Here is a 19,383-nt window from a genome sequence, read left to right as displayed (position 1 = left end):
TCGAGAACTTCCTTGATGGCTTCATTTACTTCCAAAAGAGCGGTCTCTGTGCTCAAGTTGGAGCGGAAGCCAGATTGGGTAGAGTGTAGTAACCCCTGATCTTCCAAGAAGGAAGAAAGCACAGAGTGGACGTGCTTCTCGACGATCTTAGCCATACTGGGCAGGAGAGATATGGGCCTATAGTTCGCGTGTGTAGCTGGATCAAGGCCTGGTTTTTTTAGAAGGGGAACAACCATTGCCTTCTTCCAGGCTGGCGGAACCATGCCGCTTGACAAGGATGAATTCAAGACCGGGTAGATCAGGGGATTTAGAATCTTAGCATTCCTAGCTAGAAAACTTGCCGGACAGGGGTCAAGTGGAGAACCAGATTTAATTCTGATTAGGAGGTCCAGAGAAGTGGATTCCGATAAAGGTGGGAACTCCGATAGAATGGGGCTAGTATCAGATGGAAAAGACAACAAATTAGAATCGATCATGGGTGCATTAGGGGCAGCTGGAGGAAAGGATTCTTGGATGAGTTTGATTTTCATATTAAAAAAGATGGCCAGCTCCTTTACCCAAGGTTCAGAGAACTTATACTGGACTGAACTTGATTTGGGAGAAACGAACTCTTTGACAATAGAAAAAATTTCTTTGCACGAGTTTGACGCAGCTTCAATTCTGGTGGCGAAATAATTCTTTTTGGCCTCTAGGATAGCCGCATGATAGGACTTGATAGATAATTTGTAGGCGGACTTAGCTTCCTGATCATACTGTTTCCGCCAGAGTCTTTCGGCTAACTTACAGTTGCGCCTAGCAAGAATCAGTGATTTAGAGAACCAAGGAGCCGAGCTACGCTTGATGGATGAGCGAGGCGTAGCGAGAGGAGCAAGATCATCAAGCCTTTCCGTAAGCCATTTCTGAAAAGTTTCAAGGTCCCTCTCCAGATGGCCAGATAGGATACAGGGATGTTCTTGATACGCTTGAATAAGGCTCTCCTGAGTAATCTTATGAAAGGGTCTACTGGGGTGCCTCAGTTGGTCAGAGTTAGTACAGGAGATTTTGCTTCTGCCTTGAATAAGAAAACTGATCAAGGAGTGGTCAGACCACAAAACAGGAGTGGAACGGGACATAATGAGGGGAATGGTGGAGAACACTTGGTCAAGAGTGTGGCCCTTATCATGAGTTGCACTAGAGATGTAAGGAATTAGACCAAGGGGAGCAGTGATGTCCGTGATTTTAATAGCTTCACTGTCAGACTCAACATCCATATGAATGTTAAAATCCCCTAGCATTATGCAGTGTTCCACCTTCAGGCAAAGAGTGGAAATAGCTGATTGAAGCTCATCAAAGAAGGAACCACGCAGACCAGGAGGTCTATAAAGTAAGAGCCCTGAGAATGATTGGTGCGGGGAAAGTGTAATAGAGAAGGCGAGGGATTCGCAACCAGAGATCGGTGAGGAAGGAATGATTGCGCAGGCAAAGGATCTTAGAACTACAAGAGCCACACCCCCACCTTTACCCAATGCCCTATCCTGTCTGTAGACTATATAGTCGGGAGGAATGGCTGCCACAATGTCAGTCACAAATGTTGGGCATGCCTCGGGAGATTCTGTCCTTTGTTATTAAACTGCACACAGACAACCATGCCCAGGTTAGGTGGGATTCTGCTGGTCATACCACCGATAAATTTCCGGTTGAGAAGGGGATAAGGCAGGGGCGCGTTCTCGCACCAACCCTATTTTCCATTTACATCAATGGGGTTGTGAAATATTTGAAAGCTTGCCCGACTGATGCCCTGAGTTTAGGTGGAATAAAGATCCCACTCCTAATGTTTGCCGATGACACCCTTGTCATTTCAAAAACAAGACAGGACTTACAATGTGCCCTGATAAGATTTGAGGAGTTCTTTGAGGACTTCGACCTTGTTGTCAATATTGACAAGACCATGTTTATTGTCCTCCAAAACTCAGCGAGGCAAATCGGCGAAGTTAGGATGTGGGAAGACGTGTTGCTCAGGGAATTCAGTCGCTCTTATACCAAACCTTTGGGCCCCCCTACTACAGATATTCAATTCAAAAGTTAGTGATGCCATCTTGTATGGATCAGAGTTGTGGGCGCATGCGAATCTGGAAGCACTGGTGGTAATGCAAAATAAATTTTTAAGATCAGTAACTGGTTTGATACAATCAACCCCCCTTATTCCTCTTTACATGGATCTGGGGTGTCACTCCCTCAGAGATGTCACCTGTCTAAGATCAGTCTTATACTGGAGAAGACTCTGGGGTACCCCCGAACTAACCAACTATGCGTTGGCGGTCCGGGAAATACAGGACTTGGATTTGAACAAAACAATAAGGTGGTTTAGGGGTGTTAAACTTATTTTTTACCGAGTTGGGGCTGTCTGAGTTGTGGTCCTCCCTAGAGGGTAGTGTCTTTCCCACAAAAAAAGAATTAAAATCAGCATACTGGGATTGGATATGCACACGCCATCACGCATCACTTATCAGGCCCACATTGTCTAGTATCTACCTCCAAACTAAATGCCATCCACATTATGAACAGTATTGGGACCTAATCACCTCAACTCGCGACCGTAAATTATTCCATCAATTTAGAGTAGGTAACCTACCAACCAAGGTCTTCACCTCCAGGTGGTCTGGCCCACACGTAAGCAGTAATAAATGCCCATTCTGCTCTGATAGGGAAGAGTCGGTGGGCCACATCCTATTTGCATGTCCTGCTTATTCCAATCCAAGGAGATACTGGCTCAAACCCATTTTTATTCAGATGGGAACTAGGGATCACCGGGAGGCTTTCAGTCTTTTTAAAACTGCTGTGGGCTGCCCCTTAGTGATTGCTTTAGCCAAGTTCCTGGGACGAGTGTGGGTTATACGCTGGTCTAAAGGGGGGCGTTGGTAATTCTCTTTCACCGCTGCTATGTGTGTTTTTGTGATATGTTTCTTGCTCTGGATGTTTTTTATTCCTCTCGCTTTTTTTTTTTAACTAATGAACTGCTTCAGGTCCGCTACATATGTGGGTTTTAATTCAGTTGTATCTATTTATAGTTTTAATATTGTATAATTGGATTGTCTCACAGTCACGGGAATTGGAATAGTGTAATGACCTGTTTGATGATGATTGTTTAGACCATGTGTTTTTATAATGTGCTGACTTTTGTGATTTTCTTAAATCGAAATAAAGTTTTCAAATTGGAATTGAAAATAAATATCTGCAGAACCAATATCTTAATACACTAAAACCGTTACTGAATACTCACTCAAAGGGACCCTGGAAAGAAACTGACCTGAGAGGAACACAAACATCTCCATAATCATCCACAAACATGACTGGTTACTCAAGGAGAAGCATAATCCTAAACACAGCAGGCAAAGAAAGTCAAGGACTCAGAATTTAAAGAATCATATTATAACAACTATAGAGGCAAGACAGCAACATAATGTCTACTAACTGAGATGGCTGCAAAAACCTAAGATTGTCCAAGAGACTGAATCTCCAAACCAATAACACTTTGAGAAACAAACTGGTCAAACAAAACTACATGCAAAAGTAAGAGGAAAGTCAGCCTGAGAAACACTCGCAGGTCAAAGTCAGAACTCAGAAACGAGCAAGGCAGCCTGGGTCCCATACCAATTAAAGTAAACTTAAAACGAAACCAAAACTCAGAATGCCTGCTTAAGATCCCATTCAACAGCACCTTACATAAAATAATTTAAAGGTCCATGCTTATAATTTGAAACATAACAATATAGCTAGTTGATTGCAAACTGCAGGTAGACACAGAAACATGGCTGGCTGAAGGTGTCATACATGATCCAGAGGGATGTGTGGACACCACCCCCACCAGACTTGAAGGGATGCATATTTTCTCAACAAGACCTTAGCCAACACAAACTGCATGCACAATACTTTAGGTGGGGTAATCCCCTCTATGAGAGTAAGGAGGCATAAAATAATCCTCAGAAACACCCACCTTCACTGAGAAATAGATACTCTGCAACTGAGAGCTTGTCTTTAAAGGTTTAGACATAGAGAGGGGAGGGATTGTGATAATTGGAACAGTCACAGAAGGCACACAGATGAGCAGCGAACTCAGCATGGCCTCTTGTTGCCACTGTAGCAACAAATCTCCATACTGAGCTAAATCCTTAATGGAACACAAGGCAACTATGATTTTTATTTTTTTATTTAAAAAAAAGGCTATCTAGGCCTTCAAAGAAGTCAATAGCATACTAAGAATACAATATATTGAGAAAGCCAAATTGTCTTTTCCTCCTCAGAGTAACAATGTTACATAAAATGTATAAATAAAAAGCGAGACAACTTAACTGGATACACATTTAGCAAAGTTTCCACAACCCCAAGAAGCAGATAAAAGGGCTGCTGAACATGGACACACCATTGTAAAGTAAGGACTCAAACAAGAAAGAAAGGTGAAGCGGATAACTGAGACTTGCTCTTGGTGTAATACGGTGCAGCGCAGAACAGGAAAATCACTATTATAGCTGCACTGCAGCCTTGATTTATCTGGCCACCAAGTTCATCATACTTTGTGTCATTTAGAGAAGAAAGGGCTAAGTATTCTTCTTAAAAAGTCCTGTGGAGAAACAAGAACATGTTCTTGCAATATGCCCATCATTCAAAGGGAACCTAAGAACATGGTCACCGCAGTCGTGCCCACTGCAGGGACTGCGCCTCAGCTAAGGCAGAGGAGCATCGCCCCACTTTTAGCGCAGTGTAGAGGAAAAATAAAACGCTAATAACAGGACATTACTATCATTGTATTTTTCCTGTTCCTAGGTGCGGGAAGGGAGGGACTGGCCAGAGCGGGGGCAAGGTGGCGGAGTGGTGAGCAAGCTTTAGTGGGCATGACTGTTTGGCCAGCCGTCTTGGCCCAGCCAAACAACCCTACGCACTTTACATCTTCCCCATCAGGCTGCATTACGTGGCCTTGTAGGGAACATGCCTAGGCTCCCTGTTCCTGTCTGAACACCGAATCACGGTGGTCAGACCAATTACAATGGCACATTGCAGTGTTGGGATTGGCTTAGTGGAGCCAATCACAATGCTGCTTTGCACAATGCTGCTTCACAGCATTGTCATTGGCGGGGAGCCCGGGTGATTCCTGCTGCGACAGAGTCAGACTGATTTGCATATGGCCATGTCTGAACTGGGGTGGCAGAGTGGGCTAAAGAACGGTGATGGATTAAACCCAGATCTGTTGACTGGGTGTGAGTGTTTGATTGGTTCAGATGCTCCGTCCATAACCACCCCCTTTTGTACCGCTTTGTTCACCATAAGTTGGCAGGGTATGCTCAGACATGAGTCCCTTGCTCACTTTGCCACTGGATTCAAGCAAGCCTGGCTGAAGACGGCTGTAATGCCAGAAACCGGTCCTAGGAAGCTTGTTTCCGGTCCAGGGAAGGCATGGCTTGGCAGTTCTGGCTGGGCCGTTCCCATGAAGCACAGGGTCAGACTGATTTGCATATGGCCATGTCTGAACTGGGGTGGCAGACTGGGCTAAAGAACGGTGATGGATTAAACCCAGATCTGTTGACTGGGTGTGAGTGTTTGATTCGTTCAGATGCTCCGTCCATCACCACCCCCTTTTGTACCGCTTTGTTCGCCATAAGTTGGCAGGGTATGCTCAGAGGTGAGTCCCTTGCTCACTTGCCACTGGATTCAAGCAATCCTGGCTGAAGACGGCTGTAATGCCAGAAATCAGTCCTAGGAAGCTTGTTTCGGGTCCAGGGAAGGCATGGCTTGGCAGTTCGGGCTGGACCGTTCCGATGAGGCACAGGGTCAGACTGATTTGCATATGGCCATGTCTGAACTGGGGTGGCAGAGTTGGCTAAAGAACGGTGATGGATTAAACCTAGATCTGTTGACTGGGTGTGAGTGTTTGATTGGTTCAGATGCTCCGTCCATCACCACCCCCTTTTGTACCGCTTTGTTTGCCATAAATTGGCAGGGTATTCTCAGACGTGAGTCACTTGCTCACTTTGTCACTGAATTCAAGCAAGCCTGGCTGAAGACGGCTGTAATGCCAGAAACCGGTCCTAGAAAGCTTGTTTCCGGTCCAGGGAAGGCCTGGCTTGGCAGTTCGGGCTGGACTTTACCCATGAGGCACAGGGTCAGACTGATTTTCATATGGCCATGTCTGAACAGGGGTGGCAGAGTGGGCTAAAGAACGGTGATGGATTAAGATCTGTTCACTGGGTGTGAGTGTTTGATTTGTTCAGATGCTCCGTCCATCCCCACCCCCTTTTGTACCGCGACAGCAGAGAGGCAGCGTTGCCTACCAGCCATTCTACAGGAGACGTCCTTAAACTTACTCCCTAATGATTTTAAGATATGGTGGCTACTGGCCCTGCCCCCTCACAAACTGCACAGCTAACTTACAGTTACAATCACCTAATTCCTCTTCCCTGAAGCTCAGCACCAAGCTCCATAACTCCACACCCACTGGGAATTAGTGGGTGGATGCAATTTTCATTTTTCGCAATCATAATAATAATATTTCCATAGCAAAGCAATTTGAAAGCAGCGAATCGGTTTATTTTACCAGGAAAGAGCTGAGTGCATAGAATGCAGCCTTTTCTTCTCGTTTGCTGCCTCCACCTCCACGTCCAACTAAAAAGAAATGCAATCATATTTCACTTAGACCTAAATTGGTAGATAGACTGTAGACATACCGTATGAAGAAGAAGAAACCATGAAATACACAATGCAATGCCACAGCAAGTCTACAAGCGATTAGAAAAATCACAGAAAAGGCAACAAAAAGAAGGTTAAATGAGGTCAAACAATGAGAAAATGTCAGCGGTGGGGACTGAGGATAAAGTCTCTGGTGGGCTGAACCGTACTGCAGCCTGGTGTTAGCTAAGCCGTTTTAAAGAAAAGAAGCCTCTGAGAATTGCTCTAATTTCCAGGTGCTAAATGCAGTATTTGTCACCATTGCATCTAGACAGGTATGCTATAAAGAAGGTGCTGCTGCTTATTGTTCAGTCGCTGTCGTTTTTTTAACCCCATATGCATCCATTGTCGGCAGTCGTGTGAATAACAAAATTATAAGAACAAATAAATGAAAAAAAATCGAAAACATAAAGCTACAACTATCTGAAAGATTCCGTAATTTTTGTAATATCATATTTTTCATGGACTACAAAACAGCTTGTTTTGCATCTTCGTGACTTATGCTGCCACATTTTGAACAGCCCCCGAAAAATCAGTTTGACATTAACATATATATTAAAACCTAGCACCCACCTGCCCCCTGCAGTAGTCTGGTGAAGGACAGAATATCAATGCACAGAAGCACTGACGATTAAATCCGGATTAAGTAATGCATACAAAAAAACATTTGTGTACGCCTCTGTCTTCATATACTATCTCATTAAAGCCAGACATATTGAGTTTGCAAAGGTTTACATTTTAAACAACTGGCTTGCACCCACTCATGCATGTGTGTTTACACATATATGTTACTCGCATATGATTCCTGACTAAAACATTTAGGGGCTTGAAGCAGGCGTAAGGCTTGACGCACCACGTTAACGATAGGGCAAGTTGGAAAAGTGCTGGAGTTGCGTGCCGCACGCAACACAACTTCAGCACTGCGCCAACTTTACGCCCAAGATGCGACACGCATCTGTTCAATCCTGCGCAAGGATGAACTTACGTGCCGTATCTTTCCTGGCGCATCTCTGCCGATTTGCAGAGATGCGTCAGGCAACGTAAATCTGCCTCTAAATTGGTAAAAGAGCCTGCTGCAAAGAAAAGACAAAAAAAGGATTGCTTACTGTATACAATGCATGGTTTTAAATACAGGATTTAATATGTGGTGATTCAGTGTATAAGATGTGATGAATTAATCACTTCTGCATTCCACTTGAAACACTCCAAAGAAGGTGGTATAATTAATCAATTAGCCAATTGTAAGAAGTGATGCAGGTATAGTCTTCTCGGTGGAGCCGAAATCCTCTCAATGTATATTTTAAAGGTCTATACACATCTACACTGTCAAGCCACAAATAAAGGTGAAGTGAGACAACATCGAACAATTCGCTGGCCAACTAGTGTTATTTCACTGAGGCTCCCATAGTCACCTCTAATATCCTTATCATCCTACACATATCATAAATGTACATTTCGTGACCCTGACAAGCAGCAATCAAGGCTAATACTATTCTAACCTAGAAAGTTGACTCAATGAATCCTGATGCGAGATAAAAAGGGTCGCTGCACAGGAGTACCCAAGAAAGGGGCGAACAGCAATCACAGTTACGGTGATTGGTAAGTGAATAAAGTGCATTTTAAAATAAGAATAATTTGAACAGGTTCTGTCATTTGCATCTATACGCAAAAGAAGTGCCCACATAGCACCTACGGACAGGCACTACAAGGTCCACCAAGATTTACCCAATCTTTAAGAGTGGTCCTCAACCATTATATTGTAGAAAACTAACCCTGCAACATGCAGAGCAACAGCATGGGATGGGCTAAACGTAGTTATCAGAGGGAAAGTATGGAGAGGATCTATGACACTAAGAAGCATTTCGAACAATCTCAAGTAATGTACTTACAACCCATCTAGAGATGACACAAATATTCCTAGCAATTAAGTGCAAGCTGGGGAGGCCATGAACCCTTTAAATAACTTCACACACATATTATGGACAGGCCCGGACTGGGCGTTGAGGGCACCGGGCAATCCCCCGGTGGGCCGCATGGTTGGGGCCGGTTTTGGGCCCCTGGGGGCCGTTTTTGTTACAGGGCCGTTATGCTGCAAAAACGGCCCTGTAACAAAAACGGCCGAAAACCGGCCCTGTCACAGAGCACGGTCGCACCTCTCCCCACTCCCTCCGGGAGGAGAGGGGGGCTGGCCGAGCACTTTGCCAGGGCTGGTTCTGGTTCCCAGTCCGGCCCTGATTATGGACAAAGAATATTCAGATCAATGTGGGTTTTATTCCACACAGAAGTATAGCTATTAATCCACAAAGTCAACACATGTAATACATTACGATGCAACAACGGTTGGCCAGCCTGGTTTGGCCCTGCTTACAGTAGAAAAAACATTCAAACGGGCTTCAGGCACACTTTTCTGAATTGAGTAGATCTTTTGAATACTGAACCCAGAGCCAGAATAAAGATAGGCAGTGTGGTCTCTGAAGAATGGAGGATAAAGTAAGGAACAATGCAGGCATGCCGGCAATCCCTTCTATTATTTGCTTTTGGTGCAAAGTATTTAGCGAGTAGACTTTCAACTGCTTTGGCATACTTGAGAATCCGGATAGGGAACAGCACCCATAAAGTATCACTGTATGCAGATCTTAGTTAATATATGAGATATAGAGCACCCATTCCTCTCTGCTGTGCAAGCTGACAGACCATATTAGGACTCTATTAAAACAGGGGGGATCCATCCTTTTCAGACTAGGGAGATTGGCCCTTGCTGACCAACGTACATGCTGCACTTGGAGATTCAGTGGGTGTTGAACAATTCAGGTGCCTTGCCTTCTAGGAGACACACAACTCAGACAGGCAGGTACTCTGTAATATTGGCAGTTTGGGGGGGGGGGGGTGGAGGGTTCTATCACCTTCTGGACAACACTGGCCCTTTAGTAGTGGGTAGGGTTGCACTGGCAAAAACGATGGTGCTTCCTGGATGCCTCTAAGTAATAAGAAAATGATGTGCTGTATACCAACAGCGGTGTTTAAAGTTAGACACATAGACCATCTCCTGATGAAAAAAAAAACCTTTAGGAAAATTACATATAAATTTGACATACTTGGATTGATTTTGCCAAAACAAAGAATAGCCATTTATTGGTTTTGGTCCCTCATGTCCATATTAGACTGTTGGCTAGCAAATATGTAGGAATTGACGATAGTGGAGTGACTTTGCATAATAATTGTGAAGACAAATGATATACTAGACAGCTTGTAAAACGTTGCTACAAATTCTTCTAGAATCTTCGGGCACTAAACCACCTTGGAGGTGGAGTTTGAGAAGTAGGTGAGAGAGTGTGATGTGTAAAGCGAGGGAGGCTTTGGCATCCTCTTAAAAGCAGATTCTACAAAGTGTGGCTCTTAGGCAGAGGCAAGGCTCTTAGGGCTGGTGAGAAGTTACGATAAAGGCGAAGATAGGTGAGATTATGAGTCCTTCAAATTCACTATTCATTCACTAGATACCAAGTCCATGCCATGAATCAAATCGGTCTCACTCCTTCCAATATATTAGAGTGTATGATATACGACGGCACCTACGTGTTGGTTCCTTGAGCTATTTGGTGTAATGTGTTTGTAACCATCGTATGTGCTAATATGTAACATAGCTCGTATTGAACTTTTCTTTAACTTCATCTCTTGTCTCCTGCAATGAACAGCATGGAAGAATTTCATATAAAACGATTTGATGTTTACAATGCTGTGCTATTTCTTCATTTGTGTCTTTAATACATAGAACACAATAAAAGAAATTATGATTTACTGACAATAAATAGAGGGCATGTGATCAAACTATATGGCAACCTCTTCTTGATACTTTTTGTGTAAGCATACAGTTGTTGTGCACACATTCATAAGAGCAATAATTGCAGAACATTGAAAACCCACTTCCAAAAATTGCCGTCCTCTGCAGGGATACCCCTTGGATTGATCAATCATGAAATGGTAGCATTTTCCAAAAAGGCAAATTTACAACACAAAGACAAAACGCAGCACCACAAGCCAGTTTACTGCACCATGCTGCGTCATAAAGAAAGTGCAGGGATAAGTCATATTTATGGCAATGCAGGGCATCCCTGCCCTTTGCACTGGTGCACAATTGGTTGCCAACACAGGCACCCTTGCACCATGGACCTCAAACACCACCTTGCATTCCACACACCGACCAGAGACCTCCACCCAACTGGCCCTGGCTACCGTCTCACGTATCTGCAAGACCACAGCCAGAGGAAAATCCTTCTTCTACCTCGATGGAAAGACCTGGAATACCCTGCCCCTCAATTGATTGTAGGAAGGACTGTTTTTGTGCACAAAAATAATCATTGGATGCATTTTCCTCCTTCTATGTTTGCCGAAAAATGCAGCACGCATGGAAATAGTAAAAAACAAGCAGAAAGAAATATATTTCTCCCTTTTATGCTTCCCCTGGTGATCCATCGGCTTTTGACACATTGGGAATGCGTCAAAATCCAAGGGAACACCCACTGCTCTGCCCATGGGACGCCTTTTTGGCACAGAGTAAGGCAACACAGTGACTTGTGCTGCTTTGCCTCGCTTATTCCATATCTACGAGGCCATTAAAAGCCTCACAGATATGGGTCTGCACTCTACGCCGCTGCTGCATCAAAAAAAGTGATGCCGTGCAGACTCCTTGTAAATATGCCACTGGGTTCTTGGCACCATCTCTCACCACCCCTCTTGTGATTCTACTATGATGCCAAGGCAATCAGAGTGCTGCTCAGATCCCCAAAATGGAAGAATGCGAGCACTCACCATCTGGATGACGGACACAGGACCAATGCTGTTCACATAGATATCCACATCGATGAATGTCGGTTTTACTGAAATGAGAAAAAAAATCACATCGATCAGATGTCCAAATGAAGCAAGTGTGAGTAATAAACTGCAGTAAAGCATAATACCATTAAGCAAGAAGAACTTCCTGAACCAATATAGTAAAAACTAGGCTATATTGAATGTGTTTCAGATAAAAAGTACAACTTCGTTGATGTAAAATGATCTCCAAATTCGTGCATAGACAGGATAAATGTTAGGAGAATTCCTCATATTTAGTTTCTCAAAAAAAAATATGTTTGTCCTTTGCTCATGTCATGATCCTTTCTATGACATGAGATGGAAATGTAGGCATTCACTCATGGTGTTCTGTTCTATGAAGGATGTTATGTTATAAACAAGTTAAAAAGCGCACGTTCACCAACGGTTTCTTGGTGCTAAGCGGGGTCAGTCAGTTGCTGGGAAAAAAAATTGAACTTTCAGTCGTTTGCCTGAACAAATATTCAAGTTTTGAGAGACTTCCTAAACAGAGTATAGGAAGTGGACAGAAGCACTTCGGGGGGAAGAGAATTTCAAATTGTGGTGCCAATGACGAGAATCTTATGCCCCGTGTTTATTACGTTTAAATGAACAAGGGGTTAACAAATTCAGGTTTGCGGAGCATAAGATGTTGGAAGGGACGTAGAGCCATACTTTAAACGTGATGAAGGCCGGCCCGGGATCTGAAAGGGCTTTGTAGACTATGCAGCCAAATTTAAAGAAACAGCGTTGGGTCACGGGAAGCCAGTGTACATTTTTCAACAGAGGCTTCACATGGTGAGATTTAGGTTGACCATAAACAAGCCTGGCAGCTTGGTTCTGCACCAGTTGGAGCCGACGTAATTGGTAACCTGGGGTGCTGGTAAACAGGGAGTTAGCGTAATCGATAAGCGACATAACCAGGGCCAGTATAACTTGAATCCGGGCCTCAATGGTTAAATATCTGCTTATTTTGCTAATTCTCCAGAGTTGAAAGAAGCAAGCAGAGACCACATCATGTATCTGTGCCTTCATTGTGAGGTCGTTGCTAATCACAATTCCCAGACTTTTGACTGAGCTGACAGGAGGTGGAGGGCATTCCTGTGAATATGGCCAAAAATTGGAGATCCAGGAATTCGCTGGCCCCCAGTGAGGATAAGTTCAGTTTTGTTAGGATTTAACTTGAGATGGTTAGTATTCATCCAGTTGCTAATGAATATCATATTAGATTGGAAGTTTTCCATGAATGAAGGGGAACAGTCAATATTAAACACTAACTGGAGATCGTCTGCGTAGTTAAATGTAACCACCTCTCTCTTTTGAAGGGAAAAATATACAAGTTAAAAAAGAGGGGGGAAAGTGATAACGCGTCAGTCTCCTTTTCTCAGCAAGAAAACTAGCGAGACGGACTGCTTGAAAGTGGTCACTGAGAAAGAAAGATATCCATTCCAGTGTTATGTTATGTTATGTTATGTTATGTTATGTTATGTTATGTTATGTTATGTTATGTTATGTTATGGTATTGGGAGTTTTATTGAGCACTCAGCTACTCAAACAGAGTGTCCCGGCGCTAACAGACCTAACACAGCATAACCCCAGTGGCGAGGGGGAAGTTAGAGACAGAACAGCCACGTTTTTAGCTCTTTCCTGAAAGATACTAAATTCTCGATTTTTCTCAGAGCGAGTGGCAGAGCATTCCAGGCCCGCGGCGCCAGATATTTAAAGGACCGACCCCCAGTCCGCGCACGCCTAATTGCCGGGACCGTGGCCAGAGACAAGGCAGCCGATCTTAAAGCTCTGGATGGAGGGTGAAAGACAATTCTCTTCCGCAGATAGATAGCCCCAATGCCATGAAGGGCTTTAAACGCAGTGGTAAGGGCCTTAAACCTGATGCGTTTCCGGATTGGCAGCCAGTGGAGGGACTTCAAAAGAGCGGTGGCATGAGATCTGCGGCCAAGGCCGAAAATTGCGCGTGCCGACGAGTTCTGCACTACCTGTAGACGAGACAAAAGATATTCCGGTAGGCCGAGGTAGAGTAAATTAGCGTAATCCAACCTCGATCCAACCAGGGCTTGCACCGTTGTTTTCCTATGGGAAATGGAAAGGAGAGGGAGAAATTTCCTTAACATTTTTAGTATCCCGAAACACTGCCCAACCAGACCAAGAATCTGTGTTTTTAATGAGAGACAGTTGTCCAACTTGATTCCAAGATTCTTAGCTACCGTCGAGTCAGTGTGAGACCCTGGGTCCTCGCGCTCTCGACCCGGTCAGCCAGCAAATGGTGCTCGACCGTATGAAAGGCCGCAGAGAGATCCTGGAGTACCAGGGCTTGTGTGGAACTCTGGTCGGCCCCCCTATGTAATTCATCGAGAACTGCTAAAATAACAGACTCAGTAGAATGTTCAGGTCTAATACTGGCTTGGTGTGGATCAAGATAGTGTGACTGCTCAGCATTGGTGCTGAGACAGTTGGCCACGTGGGCTTCCAAGATTTTTCCCAAGAAGGGCAGCAGTGATATAGGATGAAAGTTGCTGGAGCTAGAGGGCTCAGAGCCTGTTTTTTAAAATAGGTACAACTCCTGCACTCTTGAAGAGGTTGGGGACAATGCCCTTAGTAAGGGAATTATTGAGAAGCGGCATAAGGGGCCCAGGACAATGGAGGAAAACTTCCTGAAGGATATGAGGAGAGCAGCTGCCAATGGGGGAGCAAGAGCAAACCTTCTTAAGTAAAGAGACGAAAACCTCTTGGGTGATAAGAAGGAATTGATCCAGATGATAGGGATTACTGTGTGAGCCTCAGAGATCTAATAGTGTCGAGGGCTGAGGAATGCTGGATTTGATATTAGCAATTTTTTCAATAAAATTAGTATTGAGGGAGTCAAATAGGGGTTGTGACGGGATGGACTTAGCTGTAACGTGATCAGGTTTGACAATGTCATCCACTATCGTAAAAATGTCCTTGGCCTTATTAGTGGATTCCAGGATTTTAGAAGAAAAGTATTCCGATTTAGTCCTGAGGATGGAGCTTTTGTAATATGTAAGAGCTGCCATAAAGATGGTCTTTTTATGAGTACAGTAGTCCTGTCTCCACTTCCGTTCTGTTTGACGCAAGTCTAATTTCATTGCTTTCAAATTGTCAGAGAACCAACGCTGTGCGTCATGAGGTCTCCTATTTTTAATTGTATTCAATGGGGCGAGACTGTCTCTGGCAGATTCCAACCAGGCATTAATGTTTTCCGCCTGTGTGTGAGGATGTGTTATTTCACTCTACGTTATGTTTTATGATGTTATATTAACACTTGTATATTCTCTGCCATCACTAGTGAAGCCCCATGAAGCACCACTGGCAGTTTTATTTGTGCTCTATCTGAGAAGCTCTGTTACCCATCAAACAATGAATGGCAGTGAGACCTGGAATACTGATTTTCATGGTAACCCCCATTCGAGGTGCAAGTCTTCTAAATTGTTTCTGAAACCTCACACTGATGCCTAAAATGTGTTTTTGTTGATGATTTCATTTATTATAAAAAAGAAAATCAACCAGGATATTACTTTCCCCATCAGTAGTTGTTCAGCTCAACATTTTAGATAATGGATAAATACTGCATGGTTCCCCAAACGAATTACAAAACTTACAAGCTTGCACTTTTTCCCCATACAGTTTTCACCAGGTTTTACATGGCTAAATTTGTGCGAGAAAAAAATCCAGGGCAGTGAGTGATGGTAGTGCCAAGGGGCTACCTACATTGCACCTCAGGAAAAGGGGTATATTGTTTCTTAGCATGTTTTATCGTTCTAAAGATAACCTTGCATATAGTGACGAGTGAGAAGATGTCTTCCCTGAAGATACAGAGATGGCTGAGGTTCCACTAGACACGATTCCAGACAAGGAGTTAAAGAATGTTCATTCAATCATATGCTTTTCAGAAAATACTGTGATGAATGCTGATGGAAATCTAAGATTCTGCCATGGATTTATGGGCATAAAGGGACATTGTTAGAAATGGGAGTCTCTAGTTGGCAGACGTAGGTACCTTTGTCCAAATAGAGACCCTTGCTTCTAGTCACAGTAACAAGGATACACTTCTCAAATAATCCCTGCTCACCCCTTAGTAGCTTGGCAGGAGTAGACAGGCTTATCTCAGAGGCAGTTTGTAAAGCATTTGTGATCACATACAGTAATACAGTGAAAACACTACAAATGGACAACACACAAGTTTAGAAAAATAAGTAATCTTTATCTAAACCAAAGTAAGATCAAACAACAAGAATCCACAACACGGTATTAGAAATATGATTCTTTAAATGTAGAAACAGTTCAGTTCAAAGAAAAGGGGAGATGTGACACTTTTACAAAAAGTACCCTGGATGCATTGAAAAATGCAAGCAAAAAGGGTCGCACGGAAGGTGATGCGTCAGTTCCTTGCACTCAGGGAAGGTGATGCGTCAGTTCTTTGCTCCGGGGGAGGTGATGCATCAGTTCCTTACTGTGGCGCAGGGGAGGTGATGCGTTGGGTCCTTACCGGAGGGGAGGTAATGCATTGGTTTCTCACTGCATCCGCCAGCAATGCGACAGATTTGGCGCTTCGATGCGATGTGTGATGATCAGGTACGATGAGTCGGTTCTTCTCCAACTAGGCCTGTGTCAGAATCGGTGTGGTGATCCCGGACATCAGAGATCGATGCACATGATTCGTCACACAGCAGACACTTCAGCCACAAGCGGCAGCGATGCATTGGAAGTTTTCTCTTGCACCGTTGCGATGCATAGGAAACAAGTTATGTGTCAATTTTAACAGTTCTTGCAGTTTCCAGTCCCAAAACAACCTCCAGAGGCCCAGGACACTGGCAGACACCTCACAGCAGGTCAGAACTCCCAGAAAAGGAGTTCAGGGGGGGACTGGGTGTGTTTGGGTCCCTCACTCTCCAGAGCAGGAGGCAAGCTCATTTCATGCCCTTGGAGATCTTCTTCAAGCAGTGGACACAGCAAACAAGTTGTTTCTCCTTTCCTTGGCAGCAAGTAGCCACTGCAGGCCAACCCCAGACAGCAAACAGCACAGGACCAGTATTCCTCCTCAGCTTCTCCGGCTCTTCTCCTTGGCAAAGGTTCCTCTTGATTCCCAGAAGTGATCGAAAAGTATGGGGTCTGGACCCCTCTTTTTACACAGTAAATCTCTTTGTTCTCTAGTGCAGAGGAGCTCTTTGCCAAGCCAAAACCAGTTCTGTCCTCTCTGGTGCAGCTTCCTTGCAGGAGGTAGAGACAGCATTGTCCTTGGAGATAGACCCATTCAGGTAAAAAGAAATCTCCTACCCCAACTCTAAATGCAGCCCAGGTCTATTCAGTCCAGCCCTGACTCATCCAGACTCTCTGGAGCCACTGCACATCCCCAGCCCCTGTCACTCCAAAGCCAGGCAATCAATGCACATCCTAGCAGAGGCACACTGGATGGCTAGGCAAGAAAATACCTACTTTCGAAAAGTTGCATTTTTAAACACAGAATGTCAAAATCACCCTCACTAAAGTTCAGGCATACTACACTTTATTTCCCTACCTTGCTCCTAGAGGTACTTATGTTTATAAGATGTTATAAGCAAACTCCCCATTCTATACTTTGGGAACAGATAGCCTTGCAATAGCGAAAAATTGAATTGGTAGTATTTCACTATCAGGACATGACACACACATCAGGGCATGTCCTACATTTTACATACACTGCACCTTGCCCACAGTGGTACCTTGGGCCTACCTTAGGGGTGGATAACATGTAAGAAAAGGGAAGGTTGGGGCCTGGCAGGTGGGTGCACTTGTCAAGTCGACTTGACAGTACCAAACTGCGCACAGATACTGTAGTGGCAGATCGGAGTTACATTTACAGGCTACTTCTGTGGGTGGCACAATCAGTGCTGCAGACCCACTAGCAGCATTTGATTTACCGGCCCTGGGCACACACAGAACTAGGGACTGACTAGTAAATCAAATATGCCAATCATGGAATCACCAATCTATAAACACAATTTACAGGGAAAGCATATGCACTGTAGCACTGATCAGCAGTGGTAAAGTGCCCAGAGTCATAAAACCACCAACAGGTCAGAAAAAAGGCAGGAGGAAGGGAAAAAGTTCCAGGAGGACCCTGCAAAAAGGGCCAAGTCCAACACATATCATCTTTAATACATTTTAATGACACTAAAACAGTAAATATGATTTGTTTCTTTATTTTGGTTTGCAGAAAAGGCTGAAAATAAATTCAAGGTAAGATGCTCAAGAATCTCAGTCTAACCTTATGTGCTGGATATAAAGAGGAACAACATAAAGAAAAATACATTAAGATGAAATGTGGAATTGTAGAGATTGAAGACACATCGTAACTCTTTCAAGGACAGCAGTGAAAGGTTTGCCATCATTTAAAATACTCCCCTTCTTAATTTTGAATCTATTCTTCTAGGCAAATGATTGCTTTTAATGAATTATCAAAAATTACAGGTTAGCAAAAATAAAAGAAGATTTCTGTTCCATTACCAGCTAACAGAGCCCCACAGGGCCACCCAGTTTCTGACCTAGGAGTGATGTGTGCCTTAGGGCAAGTTTAGGCAGATAAGAGGTGTTTAACTTCATCCGAATATGCCCATTCCAGGATGGCAACTGCAAAGGAAAACTATCCTGCCTGCAAAATACTTTAATTGACAGAAAAACGTATCCTCTACTTGTGCTCTGATGAGTCACCCATGAGACTAATGAAACTCCGATCACTTTGTGTACAACTGATGCAAGTACAGTAATTCAGTCAAATAATATGCATTCAAATAGACCACGAAAAAAATCTAAATGAACAGAAAATGTGTTCTTGTTTTTATTTGTGTCAAAACAGTCAAAACTAAGTATTATATAGTCATGTCACATTAATTAATAAAACACAAACAATAAATCATTGAGAACAAAACCAAGACACTGAAAATATCAATGTATCTGATCTCAGACTTCCAGACATACCACAGTCATACCACACACAGTTAACACATTCTAAAAACAACACATAAAATAAGTGTCTCTGGAAAGACCATCCCTATGTAAATTTCAGGGCATACCCAGGATAAGAAATCTGCTAGTGCAAAGTTTGAATGCTCTCAGTATCTTTAACTGATATCTATAGCATTGTGCTGCTTTGCAGCCAATGAGGCCGCCGATCAGGAGTTGCAAGGTACTTTGATGCAAGGCCCTGCATCTATTTGCTTTGTGCTGTTTCATTTCGAAAGAGGCCACCGACCAGGAGCTGTGCGGTACTTTGATGTGAGTTCTTGAATCTATTTGCTTTGTGCTGCGTTGTTTCCAAAGAGGCCACCAATTGAGAGCTTGGAGGTGCTGCAATGTGAAGCCCTACATCGCTCTGTGTTGAGTTGCGTCGTACTGCTTCAGTTCTGATGGAACCCACAGGCGGGCCAGGAGGAGTAGACTCTGAATCCAGCCAAGGGTCCAGGACCCTGGGGTAGCTCTCGGGGATCAGGACTCACGCCATCAGAGGCCAGCAGCAGAGCATAGACAGGTACATCTGAGTCTGGGCAGCTGGGCAGATGCACAACACGTCTCTAGAGCTCTGTAGCTTGTTATTTCCCTGTAGCTCAAAATGGGAGGACAGTCAGCTAGCCTTTGGAGTCACTGTTGGTTGTGGGTTCAAGGGGCAGGTCCAGTCTTCATCCCCCAGTTAGCAGGGCAGTTCTTTCAACAGCAGGGCAGTCCTTCCAGCATAAGAGTAGCAGAGTTGTCATTTTTCTGAGTCTTCCACGAAGTCCAGAAGTGATCAGAAGAGTTGGTCTGTTGTTCCAAAATGTATACTTAGTGCCAGGT

The 19,383-nt window shown here is 44.0% G+C and overlaps 1 protein-coding gene across 1 annotated transcript in view; it reads right to left on the bottom strand.

The window, feature by feature from the left end:
• LOC147718909 (gamma-aminobutyric acid receptor subunit gamma-4-like) overlaps positions 1–19,383 on the bottom strand; it is a 2,086,028-nt gene that overhangs the window by 1,568,636 nt on the left and 498,009 nt on the right. Inside the window, exon 3 of the mRNA XM_086966801.1 lies at positions 11,503–11,570. Within this exon, the coding sequence (XP_086822927.1) occupies positions 11,503–11,570 (68 nt within the window). The remainder of the gene's footprint in view (positions 1–11,502; positions 11,571–19,383) is intronic.

The sequence above is a fragment of the Lissotriton vulgaris genome, chromosome 4_1 (genome assembly GCF_964263255.1).
Source record: "Lissotriton vulgaris chromosome 4_1, aLisVul1.2, whole genome shotgun sequence".
NCBI lineage: Eukaryota > Metazoa > Chordata > Amphibia > Caudata > Salamandridae > Lissotriton > Lissotriton vulgaris.
The sequence above is the reverse complement of the archived record's forward strand: the minus strand, read 5'-3'. Positions and strand labels throughout refer to the sequence as shown.